The sequence below is a fragment of the Salvelinus alpinus genome, chromosome 2, assembly GCF_045679555.1.
Source record: "Salvelinus alpinus chromosome 2, SLU_Salpinus.1, whole genome shotgun sequence".
Classification (NCBI taxonomy): domain Eukaryota; kingdom Metazoa; phylum Chordata; class Actinopteri; order Salmoniformes; family Salmonidae; genus Salvelinus; species Salvelinus alpinus.
In genome coordinates this window covers 127,160,661-127,185,508 of record NC_092087.1, presented here as the reverse complement: position 1 = coordinate 127,185,508, position 24,848 = coordinate 127,160,661, and the positions used below count along the sequence as shown (strand labels likewise).

Here is a 24,848-nt window from a genome sequence, read left to right as displayed (position 1 = left end):
ATTTGGAGGGCAAGTTTGTTAGGATGATATCTATGAGGGTACCCGTGTTTACGGAATTGGGGTGGTACCTGGTAGGTTCATTGATAATTTGTGTGAGATTGAGGGCATCAAGCTTAGATTGTAGGGTGGCTGGGGTGTTGAGCATGTTCAAATTTAGGTCGCCTAGCAGCACGAGCTCTGAAGATAGATGGGGGGCAATCAGTTCACATATAGTGTCCAGAGCACAGCTGGGGGCAGAGGGTGGTCTATAGCAGGCGGCAACGGTGAGAGACTTGTTTTTAGAGAGGTGGATTTTTAAAAGTAGAAGTTCAAATTGTTTGGGAACAGACCTGGATAGTATAACAGAACTCTGCAGGCAGTCTTTGCAGTAGATTGCAACACCGCCCCCTTTGGCCGTTCTATCTTGTCTGAAAATCTTGTAATTGGGGATGAAAATGTCTGAATTTTTGGTGGTCTTTCTAAGCCAGGATTCAGACACGGCTAAAACATCCGGGTTGGCAGAGTGTGCTAAAGCAGTGAACAAAACAAACTTAGGGAGGAGGCTTCTAATGTTAACATGCATGAAGCCAAGGCTATTACGGTTACAGAAGTCATCAAAAGAGAGCGCCTGGGGAATAGGAGTGGAGCCAGGTACTGCAGGGCCTGGATTCACCTCTACATCACCAGAGGAACAGAGGAGGAGTAGGATAAGGGTACGGCTAAAAGCTATGAGAATTGGTCGCCTAGAGCTACTAGAGCAGAGAGTAAAAGGAAGTTTCTGGGGGCGATAAAATAGTTTAAAGGAATAATGTACAGACAAAGGTATGGTAGGATGTGAATACAGTGGAGGTAAACCTAGGTATTGAGTGATGATGAGAGAGATATTGTCTCTAGAAACATCATTGAAACCAGGTGATGTCATCGCATATGTGGGTGGTGGAACTGAGAGGTTGGATATGGTATAGAGAGCAGGGCTAGAATCTCTACAGTGAAATAAGCCAATAAACACTAACCAGAACAGCAATGGACAAGGCATATTTACATTAAGGAGAGGCATGCTAATCGAGTGATCAATAAGGGTCCAGTGAGTAGAGGTTGGTTGGGGTCGTGGCGATCCAGACAGCTGGCCGGGTATATGGCTATCGGTAGCAGCATAGGATGGAGGTCTGTTTGTAGATACCTCGTGCGTTTCCGTCGGTAGGTTAGTGGGGTTCCGTGTAGTGGGGTTCCGTGTGGTAGAGGGGATCAATCCAAATTGGCAAAATAGATATAGTGACCCAAGGAAAAAAAAAAAAAAAAAAAAAATAATAATAATAATAGTTGTCCGATAAACTTGTTCAGATAGCAGCCGATAAGACAGCTAACGATTAGCGGGCCTCAGATGAGCGTTTAGGTAACGTCGGGACGGAGGTGCCAGTTGGATAAATCCCTCGGGCAGATAACGTCGGCAGTCAGTCGCGGCAGTCAGTCGTGAAGGCCCGGTGGGGTTCCGTATCTGCAGCAGCAACAAAAGAAACAGGTCCGGATGGTGATGGAACTCCTCAGTTGGCTAGCTCCAGAATGATTTGAGTTTGCTCCGGGGTCGACGTAAGCCAATAGTCACACGGTTTGCAGCTAGCTAGCTGCGAAATCAAGGTGCAAGTGTCCAGAGCCTGCGGCTGGAATCCGGGGAAACTGAGAGAAAAAAAGTCCCGGAATGCTCCGGTCCGAGTCGCGTTGCACAAAAGTGCCGGTAGATTATCGAGCTAAAGGAATAGCTGATGACCACTAAACGTGGGCAGCTGAAACACCAACGCTAGCCAGCAAACCGGCTAATTTCGGGGCAGCTACAGATTAGCTTCTGGCTAGCTATCGGAGTAGCTTCTGGTTAGCTTTCAGGCTAGCTTCTGAATTAGCCCCTGGCTAGCTTCCACGATGGATTTTCAGATTGAGGTAAATAATACTTTTTGTAATTGGTGAAGCGGGTTGCAGGAAAGCTTTTGCAGGAAAGCTTTTGTAGTTGAGTTCTTGGATAATAAAATAAATAAAAGATATGCGAAGAAAGGTGTAAATATATATATATACAGGACACGACAATACGGAACAGAAAAAGACGTCTGAACTGCTAAGCCACCTTGGACGAGGTGAAATGGGGAAGGCTTGGGCGAGTTGCTGTGGGGGGTGCAGTGCTGTTGACCGGGGTAGGGGTAGCCAGGTGGAAAGCATGGCCAGCCGTAGAAAAATGCTTATTGAAATTCTCAATTATAGTGGATTTATCGGTGGTGACAGTGTTTCCTATCTTCAGAGCAGTGGGCAGCTGGGAGGAGGTGTTCTTATTCTCCATGGACTTTACAGTGTCCCAGAACTTTTTTGAGTTTGTGTTGCAGGTAGCAAATTTCTGCTTGAAAAAGCTAGCCTTGGCTAACTGCCTGTGTATATTGGTTTTTAGCTTCCCGGAAAAGTTGCATATCACAGGGGCTGTTCGATGCTAATGCAGAACGCCATAGGATGTTTTTGTGTTGGTTAAGGGCAGTCAGGTCTGGAGAGAACCAAGGGCTATATCTGTTCCTGGTTCTAAATTTCTTGAATGGGGCATGCTTATTTAAGATGGTGAGGAAGGCATTTAAAAAAAAAAAAAACTGGCATCCTCTACTGACGGGATGAGATCAATATCCTTCCAGGATACCCGGGCCAGGTCGATTAGAAAGGCCTGCTCGCTGAAGTGTTTCAGGGAGCGTTTGACAGTGATGAGTGGAGGTCGTTTGACCGCTGACCCGTTACGGATGCAGGCAATGAGGCAGTGATCGCTGAGATCTTGGTTGACAACAGCAGAGGTGTATTTAGAGGGCAAGTTGGTTAGGATGATATCTATGAGGGTGCCCGTGTTTACGGCTTTGGGGTGGTACCTGGTAGGTTCATTGATCATTTGTGTGAGATTGAGGGCATCAAGCTTAGATTGTAGGATGGCTGGGGTGTTAAGCATGTTCCAGTTTAGGTCGCCTAGCAGCACGAGCTCTGAAGATAGATGGGGGGCAATCAGTTCACATATGGTGTCCAGAGCACAGCTGGGGGCAGAGGGTGGTCTATAGCAGGCAGCAACAGTGAGAGACTTGTTTTTAGAGAGGTGGATTTTTAAAAGATTTTTTAAATAATCAAGGAATTAGGAATTTAGAGCCCTGGTGTCCCATGTCTGGTTGTTCTGTGGTTGTTCTCGTGGGATTTTGGCCAAAACCAAGCGTGCCAGCTGCTACCCCTGTCCCCCTGCCTCGGCTGAGCTAATCCATACGCCCCTCTATGCCCCAGGCCAAAGGGGGCTCAGTGGGCACAGGGGCAGACAATAGGACCTGTCTGTTACCTTTTAATCCTCAGATTACCCACTGACAACCAGCACACACACCTCCCCTCTGCCATCTCCCACCCTGCGGGAACATTCGCCCCTATTCATGCCTTGTCCTGAAGAGACCCCCAGACCAAACCTGGCTCAGTGCTGCTTTGAACCTGGTCCAGTTTTATCCAGATTGTTCTGACTGCCTGCAGCACGTAGGCTAGTGGCTAGGCTAGCCGCGAGTCCATTCCCTTCTCATTCCCCCCCAGGCTAAATGACTAAGTTACCCCATTGTCTTATGATTTCCCTTAACACTAACTTGTTAGGCTAGGCTAGCCCATCCCCATCTGATTCCCCCAAGGCTAATTGGCTACACTAACTATCCACTTAGCCTGTAGCTTGACTCGCCACAGCCTTATCCTCCTCATCCCGTTATCGAGCGCTTTAACGTAAGTTAGCACATTCTCCATGCCCCCCTATGGAATTAATTAACTTTAACGTGTTTTAAGTACACAGTCCAGCTCATGAATTGTTTAGCATGGCTAATCCAATGCTTAGTGTCCCGCGACAGCGGCTCTAATCCTGGAGGGCTGCAGCGCTTGCAGGATTTTGTTCCAATGCAGAACACATACTTCAGCCAAGCAATCAACTAATTCTGGTCTTTCATTAGACCAAGATAGGGTTTATTCACAGAAGCTGGACTGGAACAGGAGCATGCACAGACTGCAGTCCTCCATGACTAGGAGATGTCCACTACGGATCCATAGAATAGCTTAGAAGCATGTTTTGTTTTCTCCGTATATCTGTGGTCTACCCAAGTTGGCAAAGGGGCTTTGTGCCCTGGTGTCTCCAAAAGGGCTTCTCCCCAGCCTCATCAGTCATCCACGGAGGTAGGACAGTGCCGACACATTGTACAAGTCTTTGTCTAGAGTTAAGCAGCTCTGTGGTGTGCCAACTATACATGGGGCGGGGCTTCCAGAAGTCCCATCATCCAACCACAGTGCAGGGGACACCCAGTGACGGGTGGGGTGATGCAGGAAAAGGGTGCTTGGTGGGGTAGAGCTCCGCTGTCCGACGGGCCCCGGCATTAAACATCGGGTTAGGGCCTGTTTATTCATCAATAACTAGGATACAGACAGGGCTGGGGTATCACTAAATTGACCACTAACATTTTGAAGCTGAGCCCTTTGCTTGTGCTCTGCTGCGCAGTACAGTCATATATGACCAGGATCATAACGATGTTCCTTGCGTTTTGTCTGAGTTTACAGCGAACTGCTCTCATGTCTCTTCATTGAGCAGAGCAGCCCAAGTGGAGCCCTTGCTATGATTACTCACTGACTCGGAGTGCAGGGAGCTTGTGACAGATGGAGAGTAGCAACTAAAGGGTTTACTAATGGAGGAAGTCATTGCTGATTTCGGGCCTTAAATTTGACAGAAGCAATCGGGCCTGAACGTCTCAGGCATGGTTAGGGTTCGGGCTTTAAATTCATGCCCGTGCAGGGCTCTAGTAGGGGGTCCCATGTTGTTTTGGATTGTACCCGTAGTCATTTAATACTGGCTGGCTTCGGGATCCTGTGTGTTCGTTTTTGATTAGCCATGGAGGGATTTGATAGGTCATTTTTGATATTCGATTTGCCATTGACATCATCGGTTTTATGCTTCAATTCTGTCTCGAACTGAAATGAGTGCTACTTCTTCAGTGTACTGCCAGATGAGATGCCATGGGCTTTAGTTAGTTAGTAGCGGTGGCTTTTCAGGTCGGCATGAGCTCATATTCCCACTGAGTAATTCCACTCTGAGTCCATTGTGCCAGTGGTTCTGGTTAAACGGAAGGGTAAAGGTCAGCAAGTTTTCCTCTATGGGAGAGTTTCTCCTTTTGAGATGCCTCATAGGAGATCAGCACCTTGCCCTCACCCTCAGGTCCCTGTGAAAAGCCTGCCACCATAGGGCGAGCTTGGGAAGGCAGCGGTGCATCGCTTCCCTGGGAGAGCCCACAGTAGTGTGTCGTCCACCATGGCCTGTTTTTGTTACGGTGTGGCTCTGGCTTTTTCAGGATCTTTAGTCTACAGCACTAAAAGCTTCCGAGTGTATATATTCCCTACGCGCAGAGAACCGGCTACTCAGGCGACGCATGCAGTCATTGGGCAAATTGTCATGGTGCTCGTTTAACGAAGTTGGATCGACGTCTGCACGATCTATGTAACAGAACCGGATTTGGGCAAAGTAGTATAAAGTTAGTCAACAGCGCGTGCCACTAGGCAAAATACACAAGTAGGCTATGCTACAGTTTAACACAATCTGCTCTAAAATTAGTTGGCTCCATCATTCTAAACAGCACTGTAGGCTACTTCTAAACAACACTGTATAACTGAAGAAAATCTGAATGCATATCCTCCATTTAAGCTGATTGAGATCAAATGGTTACTATAGAATGATGCTGCATGGATGTTTCACTGGTAACTTGACGAATGATCATGTTGAATGCTTGGTGTTTTTGTCTTACTGTAGTTATATTCGCTTCTGTGGAATACTGTGATCCCTGTGATCTTGCAGACAATGATTCAGCTTTGATCTAACTTTTATTAAACGAGCACCATTCCACTGAGTAGCCTGTTCTCTGCACCTAAAGTAGAGAATATACACGTATGCAGAAGCTCTGGATCTTTGTGTGCAGCCGACTAAAGATCCTGGAAAAGTCGGGTCGGCAACCACAGCCTTTTTGTTATTATCAGACGCCAGCAGGGACTGTGAAGGAATGCTAGCGCCTCTCCCTCCCTCACTGTGTCCCAGAATGAATTCTTTGGAGTAGAGCTGTGTTTTGTTTTGTGTGGTTTCCTGCCTCTTGTGCAGTGTGTGTGGAAGAATGCGGCAGTTGTGGTTAGTGTTGGGTCTGCCGAGGACATCACTCACTCACACACGCCTCGCCACTTACGGCACATACCCTTCTTATACCCTGACTACTAGCCTATATAGAGCCTCGTACAACCACTCGCTAGTTGCAGCCTACATATAGGATCTTATCATAATCTCATGCTGCACTTCTCACAAGTTTACCCAATGTAATTTAGGCCTATTAAAGGTCCAATGCAGCCATTTTTTAAAATCTCTATATCAAATCATTTCTGGGTAACAATTAAGTTAAAAAATATATATATATTTTAACAGATGGCTTCTTAGCACAGAGCTATTGGTCTATTAACTAATTTTCTGATGTCACCAGGCAGGCCCAAACTCCATCCCACCACAACAGGCTGAAATTTCAGGCAGTCTTTTCACAGCTCTTACACTAAAAGGGCATGATCATAATTTTCAGGATTATTCCAACCTCATAGTGTGGAAATATATAATAACACAGGAAAATCATGTTTTTGACTACACTGGGCCTTTAAATACATACACATTCAAACGTGTTGTCACCCAAGATAATGTATTAAATACATATCCAACATGCTGGGCTTGGCTTGAAATGTAACCCCTCTCCAATTAATGGAATAGGAGAATATTGGGGCTTGATCGTATAGTTTGCCTCAACAACTTCAGTCTCGCCTCAGAATTAGACTTTCATCCACGTTTCTCAAATGTCCAATGTCTAAGTGTTTAGGGCTAAGCTTAGGCATCAACTCCGAATGGTTAAGGTTTAGGGCTAAGCTTAGGCATCAACTCCGAATGGTTAAGGTTTAGGGCTAAGCTTAGGCATCAACTCCGAATGGTTAAGGTTTAGGGCTAAGCTTAGGCATCAACTCCGAATGGTTTAGGGCTAAGCTTAGGCATCAACTCCGAATGGTTAAGGTTTAGGGCTAAGCTTAGGCATCAACTCCGAATGGTTAAGGTTTAGGGCTAAGCTTAGGCATCAACTCCGAATGGTTAAGGTTTAGGGCTAAGCTTAGGCATCAACTCCGAATGGTTAAGGTTTAGGGCTAAGCTTAGGCATCAACTCCGAATGGTTAAGGTTTAGGGCTAAGCTTAGGCATCAACTCCGAATGGTTTAGGGCTAAGCTTAGGCATCAACTCCGAATGGTTAAGGTTTAGGGCTAAGCTTAGGCATCAACTCCGAATGGTTAAGGTTTAGGGCTAAGCTTAGGCATCAACTCCGAATGGTTACGGTTTAGGGCTAAGCTTAGGCATCAACTCCGAATGGTTACGGTTTAGGGCTAAGCTTAGGCATCAACTCCGAATGGTTACGGTTTAGGGCTAAGCTTAGGCATCAACTCCGAATGGTTACGGTTTAGGGCTAAGCTTAGGCATCAACTCCGAATGGTTAAGGTTTAGGGCTAAGCTTAGGCATCAACTCTGAATGGTTAAGGTTTAGGATGGGCTTGACAAATATCAAAAACAACTTCTATTGCTGGATTCGAACTTGCAACCTTTAGAACCAGAGGCAGATGCTTACACCCATCCCGGTCCACAACCAAAGCCTCCTTGAAGGTAACATCGCTCACTGTTGCCCCTAGTGGCCGATTTCCACGTCATCTCCCGACGTCCTCAGACCTGGATGGACGTCGAATACCGACTCACTAGTGACCTGCCTGGCTTGCCTTTTGTTGATTTTCCAAACTGAGAGCAGGCGACTCCTAGGTCTACGGTAACAGCAGTGCGTTGGGGAGCATCTTTCATTTAGTCGAGACTGACTGAGACAGCCATGCAACTGGGTTGAGAACCGAGCTGGGAAAATATGCTCAGCAGAGCCTCTCCTGTCATCATGTTGTGAGTAATGACGGTCTTGTGTTGGTGGATTTCATCAGGAGATTGGATCTCTGTGCGTGCCATGTTTTCTGAGTGTTCTGTGGTGATGCAGCAGAACTCTGCAACACTGCCTTATATGGGCAGACGGAGCAACAGTCTTACGCTCTCTCTCTCACCCCACACACACTTCACCCCATCCTCCGCTCTTCCACCACCAGTCCTAAGAGTTCATTCAACTTCCTCCTCTTACTAAATATATTGGCTCCCTCTTTGGACAGGCTGGCAGTCTAGATGGGGGGGGTTCTGGCTTTCCCTGCTCAACAACCCCCCCCCCCCCCTCAGTGGATAGGAACTATTTAGGAGGCTGTCTTATCTCATGCAGTTGGTAGGTTAATGACTGCCTTGGGTTGTATTCATTAGGCACTCAATGTAAGAAATTGGACTGGGGAGGGATAACCTGAACTTGACCAATAAGAAATGCTAGTTTTCGTTTTCCATTGCGAAATGCTTTGCTACGATATTCCCTAATGAACACAACCCGTGTGTGTGGATCTGCTTTGGTCAAAATTAGAGGTCCACCGATTATGATTTTTCAATGCAGATACCGATACCGATTATTGGTATCGGTATCTGCCGATACCAATAATATCGGCAGATATTATAATAATAATAATAAAAAATATATATATTTTTTGTAATAATGACAATTACAACAATACTGAATGAACACTTATTTGAACTTAATATAATACATCAATTAAATCAATTTAGCCTCAAATAAATAATGAAACATGTTCAATTTGGTTTAAATAATGCAAAAACAAAGTGTTGGAGAAGAAAGTAAAAGTGCAATATGTGCCATGTAAAACAGCTAACGTTTAAGTTCCTTGCTCAACATGAGAACATATGAAAGCTGATGGTTCCTTTTAACACGAGTCTTCAATGTTCCCAGGTAAGAAGTTTTAGGTTGAGGTTATTATAGGAATTATAGGACTATTTCTCTCTATACCATTTGTATTTCATATACCTTTGACTATTGGATGTTCTTATAGGCACTTTAGTATTGCCAGTGTAACAGTATAGCTTCCGTCCCTCTCCTCGCCCCTACCTGGGCTCGAACCAGGAACACATCGACAACGGCCACCCTCGAAGCATCGTTACCCATCGCTCCACAAAAGCCGCGGCCCTTGCAGAGCAAGGGGAACAACTACTCCAAGTCTCAGAGCGAGTGACGTCACAGATTGAAACTATTAGCGCGCACCCCGCTAACTAGCTAGCCATTTCACATTGGTTACACCAGCCTAATCTCGGGAGTTGATAGGCTTGAAGTCATAAACAGCTCAATGCTTGAAGCATTGCGAAGAGCTGCTGGCAAAACGCACGAAAGTGCTGTTTGAATGAATGCTTACGAGCCTGCTGCTGCCTACCATTGCTCAGTCAGACTGCTCTATCAAATATCAAATCGTAGACTTAATTATAACATAATAACACACAGAAATACGAGCCTTTGGTCATTAATATGGTCGAATCCGGAAACTATCATTTCGAAAACAAAACGATTATTCTTTCAGTGAAATACGGAACCGTCCTGTATTCTATCTAAAGGGTGGCATCCCTAAGTCTAAATACTGCTGTTACGTTGTACAACCTTCAATGTTATGTCATAATTACGTAAAATTCTGGCAAATTAGTTAGCAACGAGCCAGGCGGCCCAAACTGTTGCATATACCCTGACTCTGCGTGCAATTAACGCAAGAGAAGTGACACAATTTCACCTGGTTAATATTGCCTGCTAACCTGGATTTCTTTTAGCTAAATATGCAGGTTTAAAAATATATACTTCTGTGTATTGATATGGTTAGGTACACGTTGGAGCAACGACAGTCCTTTTTCGCGAATGCGCACCGCATCGATTATATGCAACGCAGGACACGCTAGATAAACTAGTAATATCATCAACCATGTGAAGTTTACTAGTGATTATGATTGATTGATTGTTTTTTATAAGATAAGTTTAATGCTAGCTAGCAACTTACCGTGGCTTCTTACTGCATTTGCGTAACAGGCAGGCTCCTCGTGGAGTGCAATGTAAGGCAGGTGGTTAGAGCGTTGGACTAGTTAACCGTAAGGTTGCAAGATTGAATCCCCAAGCTGACAAGGTAAAAATCTGTCATTCTGCCCCTGAACAAGGCAGTTAACCCACCGTTCCTAGGCCGTCATTGAAAATAAGAATGTGTTAACTGACTTGCCTACTTAAATAAAGGTGTAAAAAAAATAAATAATAATCATTGTCCAAAAATACCAATTTCCGATTGTTATGAAAACTTGAAATCGGCCATTCCGATTAATCGGTCGACCTCTCGTCAAAATGCGTTGTTGTAACTTCTAGTGAGCTTGGTCAGTTGTTGACTTTGACCAGTGAATGCCCCTTTTCCTGTCTGCAGGGAACTGGTCCAATAAAAAGTTCCATGATGGAAACCCCCTTCCTTCCCTAATAAATCCCTCATTCTCCAATACTCTTTTCTCCTTGTAAACTCCTGTCTTTCTAAAGCCTCTACTCTCTCTCCCTTATTATCCACCCTCCTTTCCTTGTCATACCCTTTATACACACACACACACACACACTGTGAATGAGGCCTATGTTTCCTCTGGCCAGAGCCCCAGTACTTCGGAGGCATCCACATAGCAAGGCCTCACTCAGACAGCAGTCCATTAATGAATAGCCAGAGACTTGAGGCCCCTGTTTTGTCAAACACCCATGGCGCTATATAGCTCAGTTACACCATAGTCTCTACCGTCCAGGCCCAGTTTAGTCTAGCTAGCAGACACTGTTAAATGCTCAATTGGGTTGTCTCTGTCAGGCACAGGAGCAGTCAGGGAAGGTTGGTCACAGACACAGGGTTTGCTTTGGCAGGGCAGTCTAAAATGGAGGTGTATTGTCCACAGTCTTGTAGTCAAAGATGATGCAAGTACTCTGTACAGCACAGTGGAATCAGAAGAATGCACGATGTGGTAGACCTGCTCTCTCTCACACACAGTGTATTCTGAACAAAAATATGAATGCAACAATTTAAGAGATTTTACTGAGTTACAGTTTATATAAGCCAGTCAGTCAATTTGTAATTAATTAGCCCCTAATCTATGGATTTCACATGACTGGGAATACAGATATGCATCTTGGCCACATATACCTTTAAAAAAAAAAAAAAAAAAGTAGGGGAGTGGATCAGACAACCAGTCAGTATCTGGTGTGACCACCATTTGCCTCATGCAGCGCGACACCTCCCCTCGCATAGTTGATCAGGCTGTTGATTGTGTCCTGTGGAATGTTGTCCTCTTCAGTGTGGGACAATAACAATTGCACACTCCCTAACAACTGGAGACATCTGTGGCGTTTTGTAACACAACTGCACGTTTTAAGTGGCCTTTTTTTGTCCCCAGCACAAGGTGCAATGACCATGCTGTTTTTTAATCAGCTTCTTTATATGCCAACATCTGCCAGGTGGATGGATTATCTTGGCAAAGGAGAAATGCTACATTGTAAACAAATGTGTGCCTAAAATTTGAGAACTTTTAGTGCATATGGAAAACATCTGCAGTCTTATTTTATTTCAGCTGATGAAACATGGGACCAACTCTTCAGTGTATATATTCGTACACACCCTTCCTCTGACAGCTGTTTATAGGCTGCTTCCCTGAGGAGCCTTGACAGGCAGAGCTGGAATGTGGACGGGGTGGCTCGGGTCACCGACAGACGCCCTGGCCCGAGCTTCCCCAGGCATTCTAGCACATGTGCACGTGACACTGGGCCTCAACCTCAAACCTTTATGGTGGATTTATCATTGAAGCACCCCCTCATATTTCCCCTCCGCGCTCTCCCCGTTCACCTCCCTCTGTGAGCTAGCAGAGAGAAGAATGTATTTTCTTAGTTTTTTAACCCGTGGTTGAGACTGTGATGACACTACGCTGTCGTCAGTAACACCACCCTGCTCCATCCGCTAACCCTTCTTGCTCTTTTTTTCTCTCTTTTTTGTTCTCACTGTAGTCCGACTGCATTTCCAACCCACTCTCAACACAGCTAAATCCCCCTCTGTTTGTATTAAAGGGATATCATAAGTGACCCATTTTTTTTGCGCTGCTAAAACGCGGCTGGCACTCTAGGGTGATTGCAGACAAACGGCTGTGATTAAACTGCAAGAAAGAAAGCGAGGGGAGAGTTGGATGCAAAGATGAGACTGAGCCTGAGGGGCAACGAGTTTCTTCTGTCCAGACAGCCCACCCCAACAAGCTTACGATGGCAGCGTTCACCCCACACCCAGAGAGAGAAGCAGACACCTTGCAGAGTTTGTTTTCACGGACACTAGCTAGTCGGTTAATACCCAGCCACTGTGTTGTCAGGCTGCGGCCCGGGAGCAATTTCCTACCGGCTTATGAATTTGCATACTTCCAACACATGGTAATTGTTGCCAAGGGTATTGAGGTAATTGTGATATTAGCTGCAGTGCTAGCTGGAAAGTAAGCATGCTGTGTCCTGAATATGGTATTAGCCCTCTTTTTAATGGTATTTGTTATGCAAATTAATGGAAGGGAGCACAATGGCTCATTATTTCATAGATATGAAAGGGATCATGCATTTTTATCAGCCGTGCAATTTATTCTAATGTTTTATTTTTTTGGGGGGGGTGTTCCCCTTTTTAATCATTCCAATTGCAAATCTATGCCAAGACTCAGCCGGGGATGGAAAGCTGCTCTGAAATTCCCTGAGAATTTGTCATAAGGACATTTTGGTGATGAGTGGTTTTAAGATGCCATGCAATAGTTTTCAAGTAGGACAAACCACAGCTAGCTGCTCTGAAGCAGAGGAGTCTCTAACACCCTCACTAATCGCCTTGCTACAGTTCAACAAAGCCCGTGATATGCATGTCTAGGGTTTTAGTGATGCCACCTACCACAACCCAGAGGTCGGCTCAGTTCATGGTAAGGAATGCGATACAGGCTGCACTTTGGTAAGCCCCTGGCATTAGTGGTCAAGTCAGCAGCCCCTGGCATTTGCTGGACCAGAGATGGGCACAAGTAAAGCCAGGCCAGTGCCCATTCTGCCCACGGCCAAAACATCCCCTTTTACCCTGCTGCTGTCCACCGAACGCGGGTACAGCGACGGCGCGTTAATCTGACTCTTGCCTGGCCCACTGGCGCTGCCCGCTGCATTTACTTAGCTGGCAGTCGTCCCTCTCTGTGGTGTCCCTCAACCCGCTATCTCCCCAACGCATCATTACATCGCTACGTTGGTGTCAGAGCCCATCCATATGCCTTGTGCAGTGGTAGCACTAGCCGCGTTGTTTGAAACACTGCGTATTGAGTTGAACTTGAGATGATGATCAATTATTAAATGTAGTTTAGCCATGGTTCCTCTCCAAATTAGATTTATGATAATGCGCAATGTACTAGGTGATTGATTGAGACTCGACTGGCCTATAACTCCTGGGCAATATTCCAAACTTGATTCAGCCAAGTCATCGATGACAAATTCTGTTTCACAAAAACATCTTAGGTCATCGAGTTGAAGTGTGCTATAATATCTATATAGCATTGAATAATGTAGAGTTGAATGCAGGCTGCAAGCTTGGCCCCTCATGGCGCCTTTATCCTCCCTGGCCCCTCTCTTGCTCTGTGCTGGAGATATGTAACAGCAGAGAGGAGAAAAGGGGGGAGGAGGAGGCGAACAGCCTGTCTGCCTGCAGTTAGAGCCAGAAGGAGAGGAAAAGAAATCATGGAAAACGGCACTGAAGGCTTTTTGTTTGTCCTCTCTGGTTGAAATAAGGGTCAGACCATTAGTTTGGAGGGAGAGAGATTGGGGGAATTTGAGAGGGGTGCATGTGTTTTGGGGGAGGGGTGTTGGTATTAGTTCTATTGTTCATCTGCTATCAAACCGGCCCAACTAGTTCCACCGGGTCCCCCACAAGTGGTCTGTTTGTTCATTTGCCTTTCCGATTGACTGGGCTAATGTGCGGTTAGGCCTCATGCGTCGCTCACTAACGGGCCACGACCAAACTGTCTTGACGGAAAGAAATTCCTCTGAACATTGAAGTAAGTGAATAAGTAGCAAACTGAGGTTTTTGTGGAGAGTTGTGGACAAGATGTTCCACTCTATGGTATGTGTCAACGTTAATAAGTAACTGAATAGTTTCTGCTCGGCCTCTAGGTTTCTCTATCTGCCCCCACTGAATAGCCCCTCTATATAGAAAGTTGCCTTGATGGAAGTTTCAGTCAAACTATTAACGACGCCCTCCGTCAGATGGCTTCTGCATTAGTCTCTCTCGGTCTGTGCTCTCCCAGTCCTTTCCTCTTCCATTCTTCCCTCTCTTGCTCTCCTTCCTTTTCCATCTCTTTCACTCTTTCCCCCCCCCCCCGCCTTTCACACTCTTGCGCTCTCTTCCTCCTCCCTTGCCAAGCCTGTTTGTTGAGCTCCAAACACTGATTTCTGCCCAGACCATCTGTTGACTGAGAGCAGATCTCATAGCGTATCGAGGGGGTAGAGTAGCGGAAAATGGAACAAGTGGCTAAGAAAAAAATCTAGGAGTGAGGGAAGGGGGGGAATACTGAAAAAAAAGAAACGGTTGGTGCTGGGGTAGAGGGGCAGTTGGACAGGGAGAGCTGGAGGAGTGGGTGGGAGGGCTTGTGATAGGAAAGGAAGGGGTGGTGGAAAGTAGAGTACATGAGAAAAAGCAGCAGCAGTGGAGGGGAGGCCATGTTGGCTTGGGAAGGCAGCCTGGTTCGAGGGGCTCCAGTAAGGCTAATGATCCCCAGAGCCTGCTCACCCCCCCCAAACGTCCATCCACGCTCTAAATTTGTCTTGCACAGTAATGTCCATTTGAGGCCTCCCAGGACCAGCGTATGACTTTTCTTAATAATCGCTGGCTGTCATCGTGGTCAGCATCTGGGCTGGCAGCACCGAACAACAGAATCCCTGACAAATGGGACATGTGGTCCTGGTTTTCCAGAATCTCTCTCCTGTGGACTGTCAGGAGATTGCAAGGCTTTGCGGTCTTTCAGCACTCCATCCACAACACTCCCTCTCCCTATATGCTGAAGGACGTTTTGTTTTCTGTTATTGCAGGTCAAACTTTTTGTAGTACTCTGACAATAGCAGTTTTAATCATGGATTGTAAATGTGTCTGTTCTCAGTCTCTGTGATCCACACATTGTATTGCTATCAGACCGTGTGAGTGATTGTGCAATTTAGAAACAAAGCATCATGTTAGCTTCCCTGGCTGCTCTCTTCCTGTTTTTCCAATAGTTTCAAATTCCTCGGCGAGATCATGTGCCTCATGGCATTTCCGTTGGTTTTAATGTTTTTAAAATGATACTCGTCTTCGACTGCATGATTTCACGTGTGGCTATTCTGATAATATACTTGACTTCTGCTACCAGTTCTATGATAAACATGTTTTTTTCTCACACCAATTTCAACATCAACAATTTATGAATCGCTCTTCTCCCCATCCAGATCCGTGAGGTTGTTGAGAGGACGTTGGCTCCACTCCGGGTTCAGTGCGTTTGTGAGCCGCTGGATCCGGTGAGTGAGACCGTTGCCGGGCCTACAAAATGATGAAACCGGATGGGGCTGCCATGGAGCCCACAGAAGCCGTAGGAGCCGAGCCCTCGGCCCAGGGGATGGCCACCGACGAGATTCCCACCCAGCCAGCTCCTTCAACTTCCCCGTCCTCTCCAGCACAGCCTGAAGACACCAACAACAGCGCAGCGCAGCCTGAAAACCCCACAGCCCCCTCTGCATCCAAGGAGGTCAATGGGGCCAATGGCAAGGCAGCAGCGGACCCCAAACCCAAGGCTAAGACCGTGGGCTTGGCTAAACCACGGCCAGGCACAGCTGGCACCAAGACCGCAACGGGTCCGGCATCAGGACCCAGCACCTCGCGTCCGGGCACGGCCCCAAGCCACATGGCCAATGGATTAAAGTCCTCAGCCAGTGACCTGGCCAAGAAAGCTGCTTTGGACAAAAAAAGAAGCACCACTATAGCTGGAGCACCGGCTGCAGCCACAAAGAGGTCCGTGGCCTCCACTGTCAGGACCCAAACTAAGGTAGCTGTCGGAGTCCCCAGGTCCACCTCTGCTACCAGGCCAACCAACGCTACATGGACTGCGGCGACGGGGCCTGGCACTCCAACGAGGAGACCTCCAGCTGCTGGGCCCATTAATGGGGCTGGGGCCAGACCCAAAACCACAGGTGAGGAGCCAAAGACTATACACACACATACTGCTGAGTATTTTCTTGTTAACCATGCTTTGTTTAGACACACAGCTTTTGTTTTCCTTTGTCCCATGTTGAGTCTTTTAGTTACTGTCCTATGTGTTTTAGAGCTCACACAAACCCACCTGTGCTTGGCTGCAGACATATTTGCTCTCAACTCCTACTACACCAATCCTTCATCCCAGTCCTCACCTCCACCCCTCATCTTCATCCCACCTTTTTCCTCCCCCCATCTCTCTCTTCGTGCACTTACTCATTCACTCTCCCTCTCCTCTAGCTTCCAGACATGCTGCCCCCAAGCCTTCCAGCACTTCAGCTGCGGCCAAACCCGATAGGACACTGGTTTCCAAGACAACCAGGTAAGGCAGCCTATCCCGAGCCAGTACCACCACCGGGCATGCAAAGTGATTTACCGGGCAGTGCCATTTGTGGCCGGCAATTTCACATTTGAATGAACTCAAAAAAGGGGGGAGGGGAACCCAGGCACTGTTTATAGTTAAAAAAAAAAAACTCTCCCATCGCATACATAATACAATCACCCAAGATCTGAGGAGCCGCTTCGCACAAAAGGCATCACTCGATAAATCGGATCAGTGACCGACTTGTTTTGCGAGGAGCTGAAATGGAGTGTCGTTGAAAAATGGCCATTGTGGGTCCCGCCGGTCTGTTATTGGATTAGGTTTCCCACTGTGTCTCAAAATGGCACCCTATATTATATATTGCGCTGCTGTTGACCAGAGCATTATGGGTCCTGGGCAAAAGTAGTGCACTCTATAGGGAATACGGTGCCATTTGGGACGCACCCCTAGTCTGAGTCACACGAACAGAAATATACCTGAGACAGAAGAGCACGATCTCACACTGCACCAGTCAGCACCACAGTGTTACTGAATAACATGGGTTATCCCCACCCACCAGGGCAGGTGTTATTCACTGGGGCGTTCTAGCAACTCTATGGGTGTGTCTCAATAATTGTAATGGTCTAAAGTGGCAACCTCATCTCTTGATGGAGATGAGGTTCTTTTAGACTATTGAGATGTACCCACTATACAGTATTATGGCTCCACATCTAATCTCTTGTAGACAGACTATGTAAACATAAATGGTACTGTAGATCTGTTATGAGACAACGGCGCGTGAGATAAAGAGCAGCGTTAGTTCCAGTGCTTTGGCCAAATCAAGATTTTGTAGGTGTTTGCATTTTTTGAATTTCGAGAGGGGACATTTGGCCCGTAGACTTGCCCGTAACTTGCAAAGAGAGTGGGTGGAGCTCTTTGTTAGACCATGGATCGAAACCTATCTTCTCCTAATGTGTATGGACCCAGAATTTAATCGAGCATCTGACCAATTACGCGATTAATCCACACTTAGTGCTCCACAGGACATACTGTTCAGCTCTTAGTTTCAATTAGATTTCTCTTCTCCCACTTCCTCCCCAATGCTCTGCTTTTATTCTGAGACGAAATATTGAACTGACTCAAACCAGTTGAATCCGGGAACACACACCGCTTTACCACCCCCTCTTTAGTTGGACTAAGGACAAGTACGAGTTGTTAATTTCAGCGGGTGTTTTAACAGGTGTATGTGTTGGACTTGAAACTGGCACCACTTGTGGAGTGGAGCTCTAGTTTGGCCTCGGGTTGGCACTTAATCGCAGCATGTCTTATTAATGCATGTATCCCAGTGTACTTATCCTTTGAATTATGCAGATGTGGGATGGTTTCAGCTGCAGGATTGTGGTTGCAAGACTTTCCCAGAGGGAATGACACTTGTTTTTGGAACATTGTGACATCAGGCTTTTTTTCTGTGTGTGATGACTTGTCAGGCATGTGGGGGGTGGATGGTGTGATTTTTTGATGGATTGGCATAGAGAAACGGCAGGTCACTGTGTGTGAACATACAGTGCGTGTTTGACAATAGGAGCAGCAGGTTGTGTGTGAGAGCATGCTGCTTGTGTTTGACGACAGGCGCGGGTGGCAGCCAGACCGTCTCTCCATCCATGCTGGGCCCTGTTCCTGCCTCCCTGGGTGAGTCAGGGCTGGTGAACAGGCCTCTCCCAGCCATAGCTGTGACTGCTGCTCTCTTCCGTTAGTCATGAGTCTATGAGCAGGGCAGGCGGCACGGGGCTCATATATAAATATAACATTACTGTTCCGTTTCACCACCTGCAACAACAACAACAAACGCCAGACAGGCCATAATACAAAACGAGATGAAAGAATGGCCTATAATACGTTGCCATAGTTACACATTGTCAGAGAAATAGGGGTTCCTTAAACTATTCATATTAATTGCCCTAAGGGGTGAAATAAATTGTACCGGATAAGAAGCATAAATCAATATATTAGAGGCGAACGGGCCACAACAAGGGTGAGTGAGATTGGGTAGGAGCCTCAGAACAAGGTGATTGGATACAGTTGGCAAAAGCAAGGGGATTGGGTAGTGTGGCAAGTGGCAGGGTGAGTTATGGTATTGGATTGAAGGGGAAAAGGGCGGTTGTCGACTTAGTTAGCAGATGTGCTGGTACCTTGAGGCATAGCAGAGCTGTTTTAACACCTGGTCTCGCCTGCCACACTTCTGGCACACACACTGCTGGGTTGTGTTCAGTAGGACAAAAACATTTTGAAAGTGGAATGCTCTACCTGAACTTGTCCAGTAACAAACGCTAATTTCTTTCTGTTGCAAAATGTTTTGCTACGGTTTTCCCTACTGAACGTACCCCAGGTGAATGAGTCCACCAATCCCCTAATGCAGTGGTTCCCAAACTTTTTATAGTCCCGTACCCCTTCAAACATTCAGCCTCCAGCTGCGTATCCCCTCTAGCACCGGGGTCAGCGCACTCTCAAATGTTGTTTTTTTTGCAATCATTGTAAGCCTGCCACACACACTATACAATACATTTATTAAACATAAGAATGAGTTTGTCACAACCTGGCTCGTGGGAAGTGACAAATAGCTCTTATAGGACCAGGGCACTAATAATAATAATAATTTTGCTCTTTATTTAGCCGTCTTACATAACTTTATTTGTTCATAAAAAATTGTGAATAACTCACCACAGGTTAATGAGAAGGGTGTGCTTGAAAGGATACACATAACTCTGCAATGTGGTATTGGAGAGAGTTTCAGTCTTAAATCATTTTCCACAGTTTGTCTGTGCCTGTATTTCGTTTTCATGCTAGTCAGAGCCAGGATCCCACTCTCACATAGGTACGTGGTTGCAATGGGAATCAGTGTCTTAACAGTGCGATTTGCCAAGGCAAGAAACTCTGAGCGCCGCCCTATCCAGAAATCTGGCAGTGGCTTCTGATTAAATTACATTTTCACAGAACCGCTTGTTGCAATTTCATTAAGGCTCTCGTTCAGATATCGGTAAGTGGACTGGAGGCAGGGCATGAAAGGGATAATTAATCCAGTTTGTGTCATCCGTTTCGGGAAAGTACCTGTGTAATTGCGCATCCACTCAGGTGCTTTGCTATATCACACTTGACATTGTCTGTAAGCTTGTTCATTTGCACACAAAAAAATCATACAATGATGGAAAGACCTGTGTGTTGTCCTTGTTAATGCAGACAGAAAAGAGCTCCAACTTCTTAGCCTCAATTCTGTCCCGCACATTGAATATACACTGCTCAAAAAAATAAAGGGAACACTTAAACAACACAATGTAACTCCAAGTCAATCACACTTCTGTGAAATCAAACTGTCCACTTAGGAAGCAACACTGATTGACAATAAATTTCACATGCTGTTGTGCAAATGGAATAGACAAAAGGTGGAAATTATAGGCAATTAGCAAGACACCCCCAAAAAAGGAGTGATTCTGCAGGTGGTGACCACAGACCACTTCTCAGTTCCTATGCTTCCTGGCTGATGTTTTGGTCACTTTTGAATGCTGGCGGTGCTCTCACTCTAGTGGTAGCATGAGACGGAGTCTACAACCCACACAAGTGGCTCAGATAGTGCAGTTCATCCATGATGGCACATCAATGCGAGCTGTGGCAAAAAGGTTTGCTGTGTCTGTCAGCGTAGTGTCCAGAGCATGGAGGCGCTACCAGGAGACAGGCCAGTACATCAGGAGACGTGGAGGAGGCCGTAGGAGGGCAACAACCCAGCAGCAGGACCGCTACCTCCGCCTTTGTGCAAGGAGGTGCACTGCCAGAGCCCTGCAAAATGACCTCCAGCAGGCCACAAATGTGCATGTGTCAGCATATGGTCTCACAAGGGGTCTGAGGATCTCATCTCGGTACCTAATGGCAGTCAGGCTACCTCTGGCGAGCACATGGAGGGCTGTGCGGCCCCACAAAGAAATGCCACCCCACACCATGACTGACCCACCGCCAAACCGGTCATGCTGGAGGATGTTGCAGGCAGCAGAACGTTCTCCACGGCGTCTCCAGACTCTGTCACGTCTGTCACATGTGCTCATGTGCTCAGTGTGAACCTGCTTTCATCTGTGAAGAGCACAGGGCGCCAGTGGCGAATTTGCCAATCTTGGTGTTCTCTGGCAAATGCCAAACGTCCTGCACGGTGCTGGGCTGTAAGCACAACCCCCACCTGTGGACGTCGGGCCCTCATACCACCCTCATGGAGTCTGTTTCTGACCGTTTGAGCAGACACATGCACATTTGTGGCCTGCTGGAGGTCATTTTGCAGGGCTCTGGCAGTGCTCCTCCTTGCACAAAGGCGGAGGTAGCGGTCCTGCTGCTGGGTTGTTGCCCTCCTACGGCCTCCTCCACGTCTCCTGATGTACTGGCCTGTCTCCTGGTAGCGCCTCCATGCTCTGGACAGACACAGCAAACCTTTTTGCCACAGCTCGCATTGATGTGCCATCCTGGATGAACTGCACTACCTGAGCCACTTGTGTGGGTTGTAGACTCCGTCTCATACTACCACTAGAGTGAGAGCACCGCCAGCATTCAAAAGTGACCAAAACATCAGCCAGGAAGCATAGAAACTGAGAAGTTGTCTGTGGTCACCACCTGCAGAATCACTCCTTTTTTGGGGGTGTCTTGCTAATTGCCTATAATTTCCACCTTTTGTCTATTCCATTTGCACAACAGCATGTGAAATTTATTGTCAATCAGTGTTGCTTCCTAAGTGGACAGTTTGATTTCACAGAAGTGTGATTGACTTGGAGTTACATTGTGTTGTTTAAGTGTTCCCTTTATTTTTTTGAGCAGTGTAGTTGCAGAGATTCCCTATAATTCAGGCGAGAAAAAACATCACCCAGATAGGCCAGTCTTTTGTTGTAAAAGCTCTAGATGGTCGCTGCCCATATCATTGCATAGTGCAGAAAATGCCAGGGGCCTTGCTTTAACAAAGTTAACCATTTTCACTGTAGTGTCCAAAACGTCTTTCAAGCTGTCAGGCATTCCTTTGGCAGCAAGAGCCTCTCGTGGATGCTGCAGTGTACCCAGGTGCAGTCGGGAGCAACTGCTTGCTTGCGCGTTACTATTCCACTATGTCTCCCTGTCATGGCTTTTGCGCCATCAGTACAGATACCAACACATCTTGACCATCCATTTGATGTCACAAAGGTGTCCAGTACTTTAAAAATATCCTCTCCTGTTGTCCTGGTTCCCAGTGGTTTTCAGAAGAGGATGTCTTCCTTAATTGATCGCCTAATAAACGTAACGGAAAAACACCAGGAGCTGTGCCAGGCCTGCCACGGCTGTTGACTCATCCAGCTGTAACACATATAATTCACTGGCTTGTATGCGAAGCAGTAATTGTTTCAAAACATCTCCTGCCATGTCACTGATGCGTCGTGAAACAGTGTTGTTTGATGAAGGCATTGTCTGTGTAGTTTTTTTGGCCTTTTCCCCCAGCATTGTCCCAGCCATATCCACGACAGCAGGAAGAATTAAGTCCTCCACAATAGTATGGGGCTTGCCTGTCCTAGCCACTCGGTAGCTCACCATATAAGATGCTTCTACCCCCTTCTTATTAATGGTATCTGTTGCTTTTATACATGTCTTACTACTCGAAAGTTGTACTAATTCTCGCTCAAACTTATTTCAAATTGGCATGTTTTGTTTCTAAATGTCTGAGCAAGAGTGAAGGTTTCATCGAGTTGTTACATTACTTTTGCACATATAAAACACTGTGGCCGAGGAAAGGCACTACTCCCAATATAAGTGAACCCCAAATCAATGTATTACTCATCATATTTGCGCCTCTTTCGATGGTCCGTCCCTGTCTGTTCGGTGCTTTCCCGGGTAAGGGGGCAGTAGCTCTTCGGCTGCATCAGATTCACAACTGTCAGTGTCCATGCTAGCTGGGCTAACAACACATGTAGAATTACTGATGCTAGCATTGGATGTGCTCGTGGAAGCGGAACAACTTGTCGTCGACAGGTGTAGTACTGGTAGTACCAGTACTTGGTATGTGTCTCTATGTATGCGGGCCTTTTTTTTGTTGCCATTTGATACCTTTTCGAGCAAACGGCATGAGCAGCAGCTACGTACGGACCGTTAGTGGAATTCCCCACGAGAGAGTAATGGTTAATGTGATTGGATGTTAATTACAGATAGCCTAGTCAAATATTTGACAATGTGGTGTTATTGGGTCATTCTCATGAAACTGTTAAAATACCATGGCAGTAATGATTTTAAATATAAAACATGTAATTTAGTAATATAACAAAATAATAAAGATGTGTTCTCTACCTTGAACAGAGTAATTTCAACATAGGAATGAATTATTATTGTATTGCATTTTCTGCTGAAATTTTCATTACCGCAACGCGTCCAGCTTTGTCTGAATGTATTATGTTTTTTAACCACTCCACAAATTTCTGGTTAACAAATATAGTTTTGGAAAGTCGGTTAGGACATCAACTGTGTGCATTACACAAGTAATTTATCCAACAATTGTTTACAGAGATTATTTCACTTATAATTCACTATCACAATTCCAGTGGGTCAGAAGTTTACATACACTAAGTTGACTGCCTTTAAACAGCTCGGAAAATTCCAGAAAATGATGTCATGGATTTAGAAGCTTCTGATAGGCTAATTGACATAATTTGAGTCAATTGGAGGTGTACCTGTGGATGTATTTCAAGGCCTACCTTCAAACTCAGTGCCTCTTTGCTTGACATCATGAGAAAATCAAAAGAAATCAGCCAAGACCTCAGAAAAAAAATTGTAGATCTCCACAAGTCTGGTTCATCCTTGGGAGCAATTTCCAAACGCCTAAAGGTACCACGTTCATCTGTACAAACAAAAGTACGCAGGTATAAACACCATGGGTCCACGCAGCCATCATACCGCTCAGGAAGGAGACGCGTTCTGTCTCCTAGAGATGAACGTACTTTGGTGCGAAAAGTGCAAATCAATCCCAGAACAACAGCAAAGGACCTTGTGAAGATGCTGGAGGAAACGGGTACAAAAGTATCTATATCCACAGTAAAACAAGTCCTATATTGACATAACCTGAAAGGCTGCTCAGCAAGGAAGAAGCCACTGCTCCAAAACCGCCATTAAAAAAGCCAGACTACGATTTGCAACTGCACATGGGGACAAAGATCGTACTTTTTGGAGAAATGTTCTCTGGTCTGATGAGACAAAACTAGAACTGTTTGGCAATAATGACCCTCGCTATGTTTGGAGGAAAAAGGGGGAAGCCGAAGAACACCATCCCAACCGTGAAGCACGGGGGTGGCAGCATGTTGTGAGGGTGATTTGCTGCAGGAGGGACTGGTGCACTTCACAAAATAGATGGCATCATGAGAAATTGTTGATATATTGAAGCAACATCTCAAGACATCAGTCAGGAAGTTAAAGCTTGGTTGCAAATGGGTCTTCCAAATGGACAATGACCCCAAGCATACTTCCAAAGTTTTGGCAAAATGGCTTGAAGACAACAAAGTCAAGGTATTGGAGTGGCCATCACAAAGCCCTGGCCTCAATCCCAAAGAAAATTTGTCGGCAGAACTGAAAAAGCGTGTGCGAGCAAGAAGGCCTACAAACCTGACTCAGTTACACCAGCTCTGTCAGGAGGAATGGGCCAAAATTCACCCAACTTATTGTGGGAAGCTTGAGGAAGGCTACCGGAAACGTTTGACCCAAGTAAAACAATTTAAAGGCAATGCTACATAATACTAATTGTGTATGTAAACTTCTGACCCACTGGGAATGTGATTAAATAAATAAAAGCTGAAATAAATCATTCTCTCTTATTATTCTAAGGTTTCACATTCTTAAAATAAAGTGGTGATCCTAACTGACCTAAAACAGGGAATTTTTACTAGGATTAAATGTCAGTTAATTAATTGTGAAACTGAGTTTAAATGTATTTGGTTAAGGTGTATGGTAACTTTCAACTGTACATTGAGTAAAAATGTGCTTTGTCATGTCTTCTCTATTGTAAGCAAAACATGATAGACAATAAAGGTTCCTCAGCCCTCACAACACCATTCTCACTTAGCGCTGCAATTTAAGGCCAGTTGCGGTAGAGAACTTGTTTCGGTAATGAGAATTTAATCAGACTATTTTTTTACATTTATAATTAACTATTAATTTAAATATTATTTACTAACTGTTGATATTTTGCTTTCTGTCCTGTTTAGTTGCAGACAGTCAGCAAGTGACAAAAAGAAAGCTTTAG

General features: G+C 45.8%; 1 protein-coding gene across 2 annotated transcripts in view; it reads left to right on the top strand.

The window, feature by feature from the left end:
- The window catches only part of LOC139568696 (proline-rich protein 36-like), a 55,504-nt gene that overhangs the window by 6,905 nt on the left and 23,751 nt on the right, over positions 1–24,848 (top strand). For both annotated transcript variants that reach the window (XM_071390716.1, XM_071390717.1), the window contains exons 2-3: positions 15,474–16,211; positions 16,513–16,594. In XM_071390716.1, coding sequence (XP_071246817.1) covers positions 15,572–16,211; positions 16,513–16,594 — 722 coding nt within the window. In that variant the 5' untranslated portion in view covers positions 15,474–15,571. The remainder of the gene's footprint in view (positions 1–15,473; positions 16,212–16,512; positions 16,595–24,848) is intronic.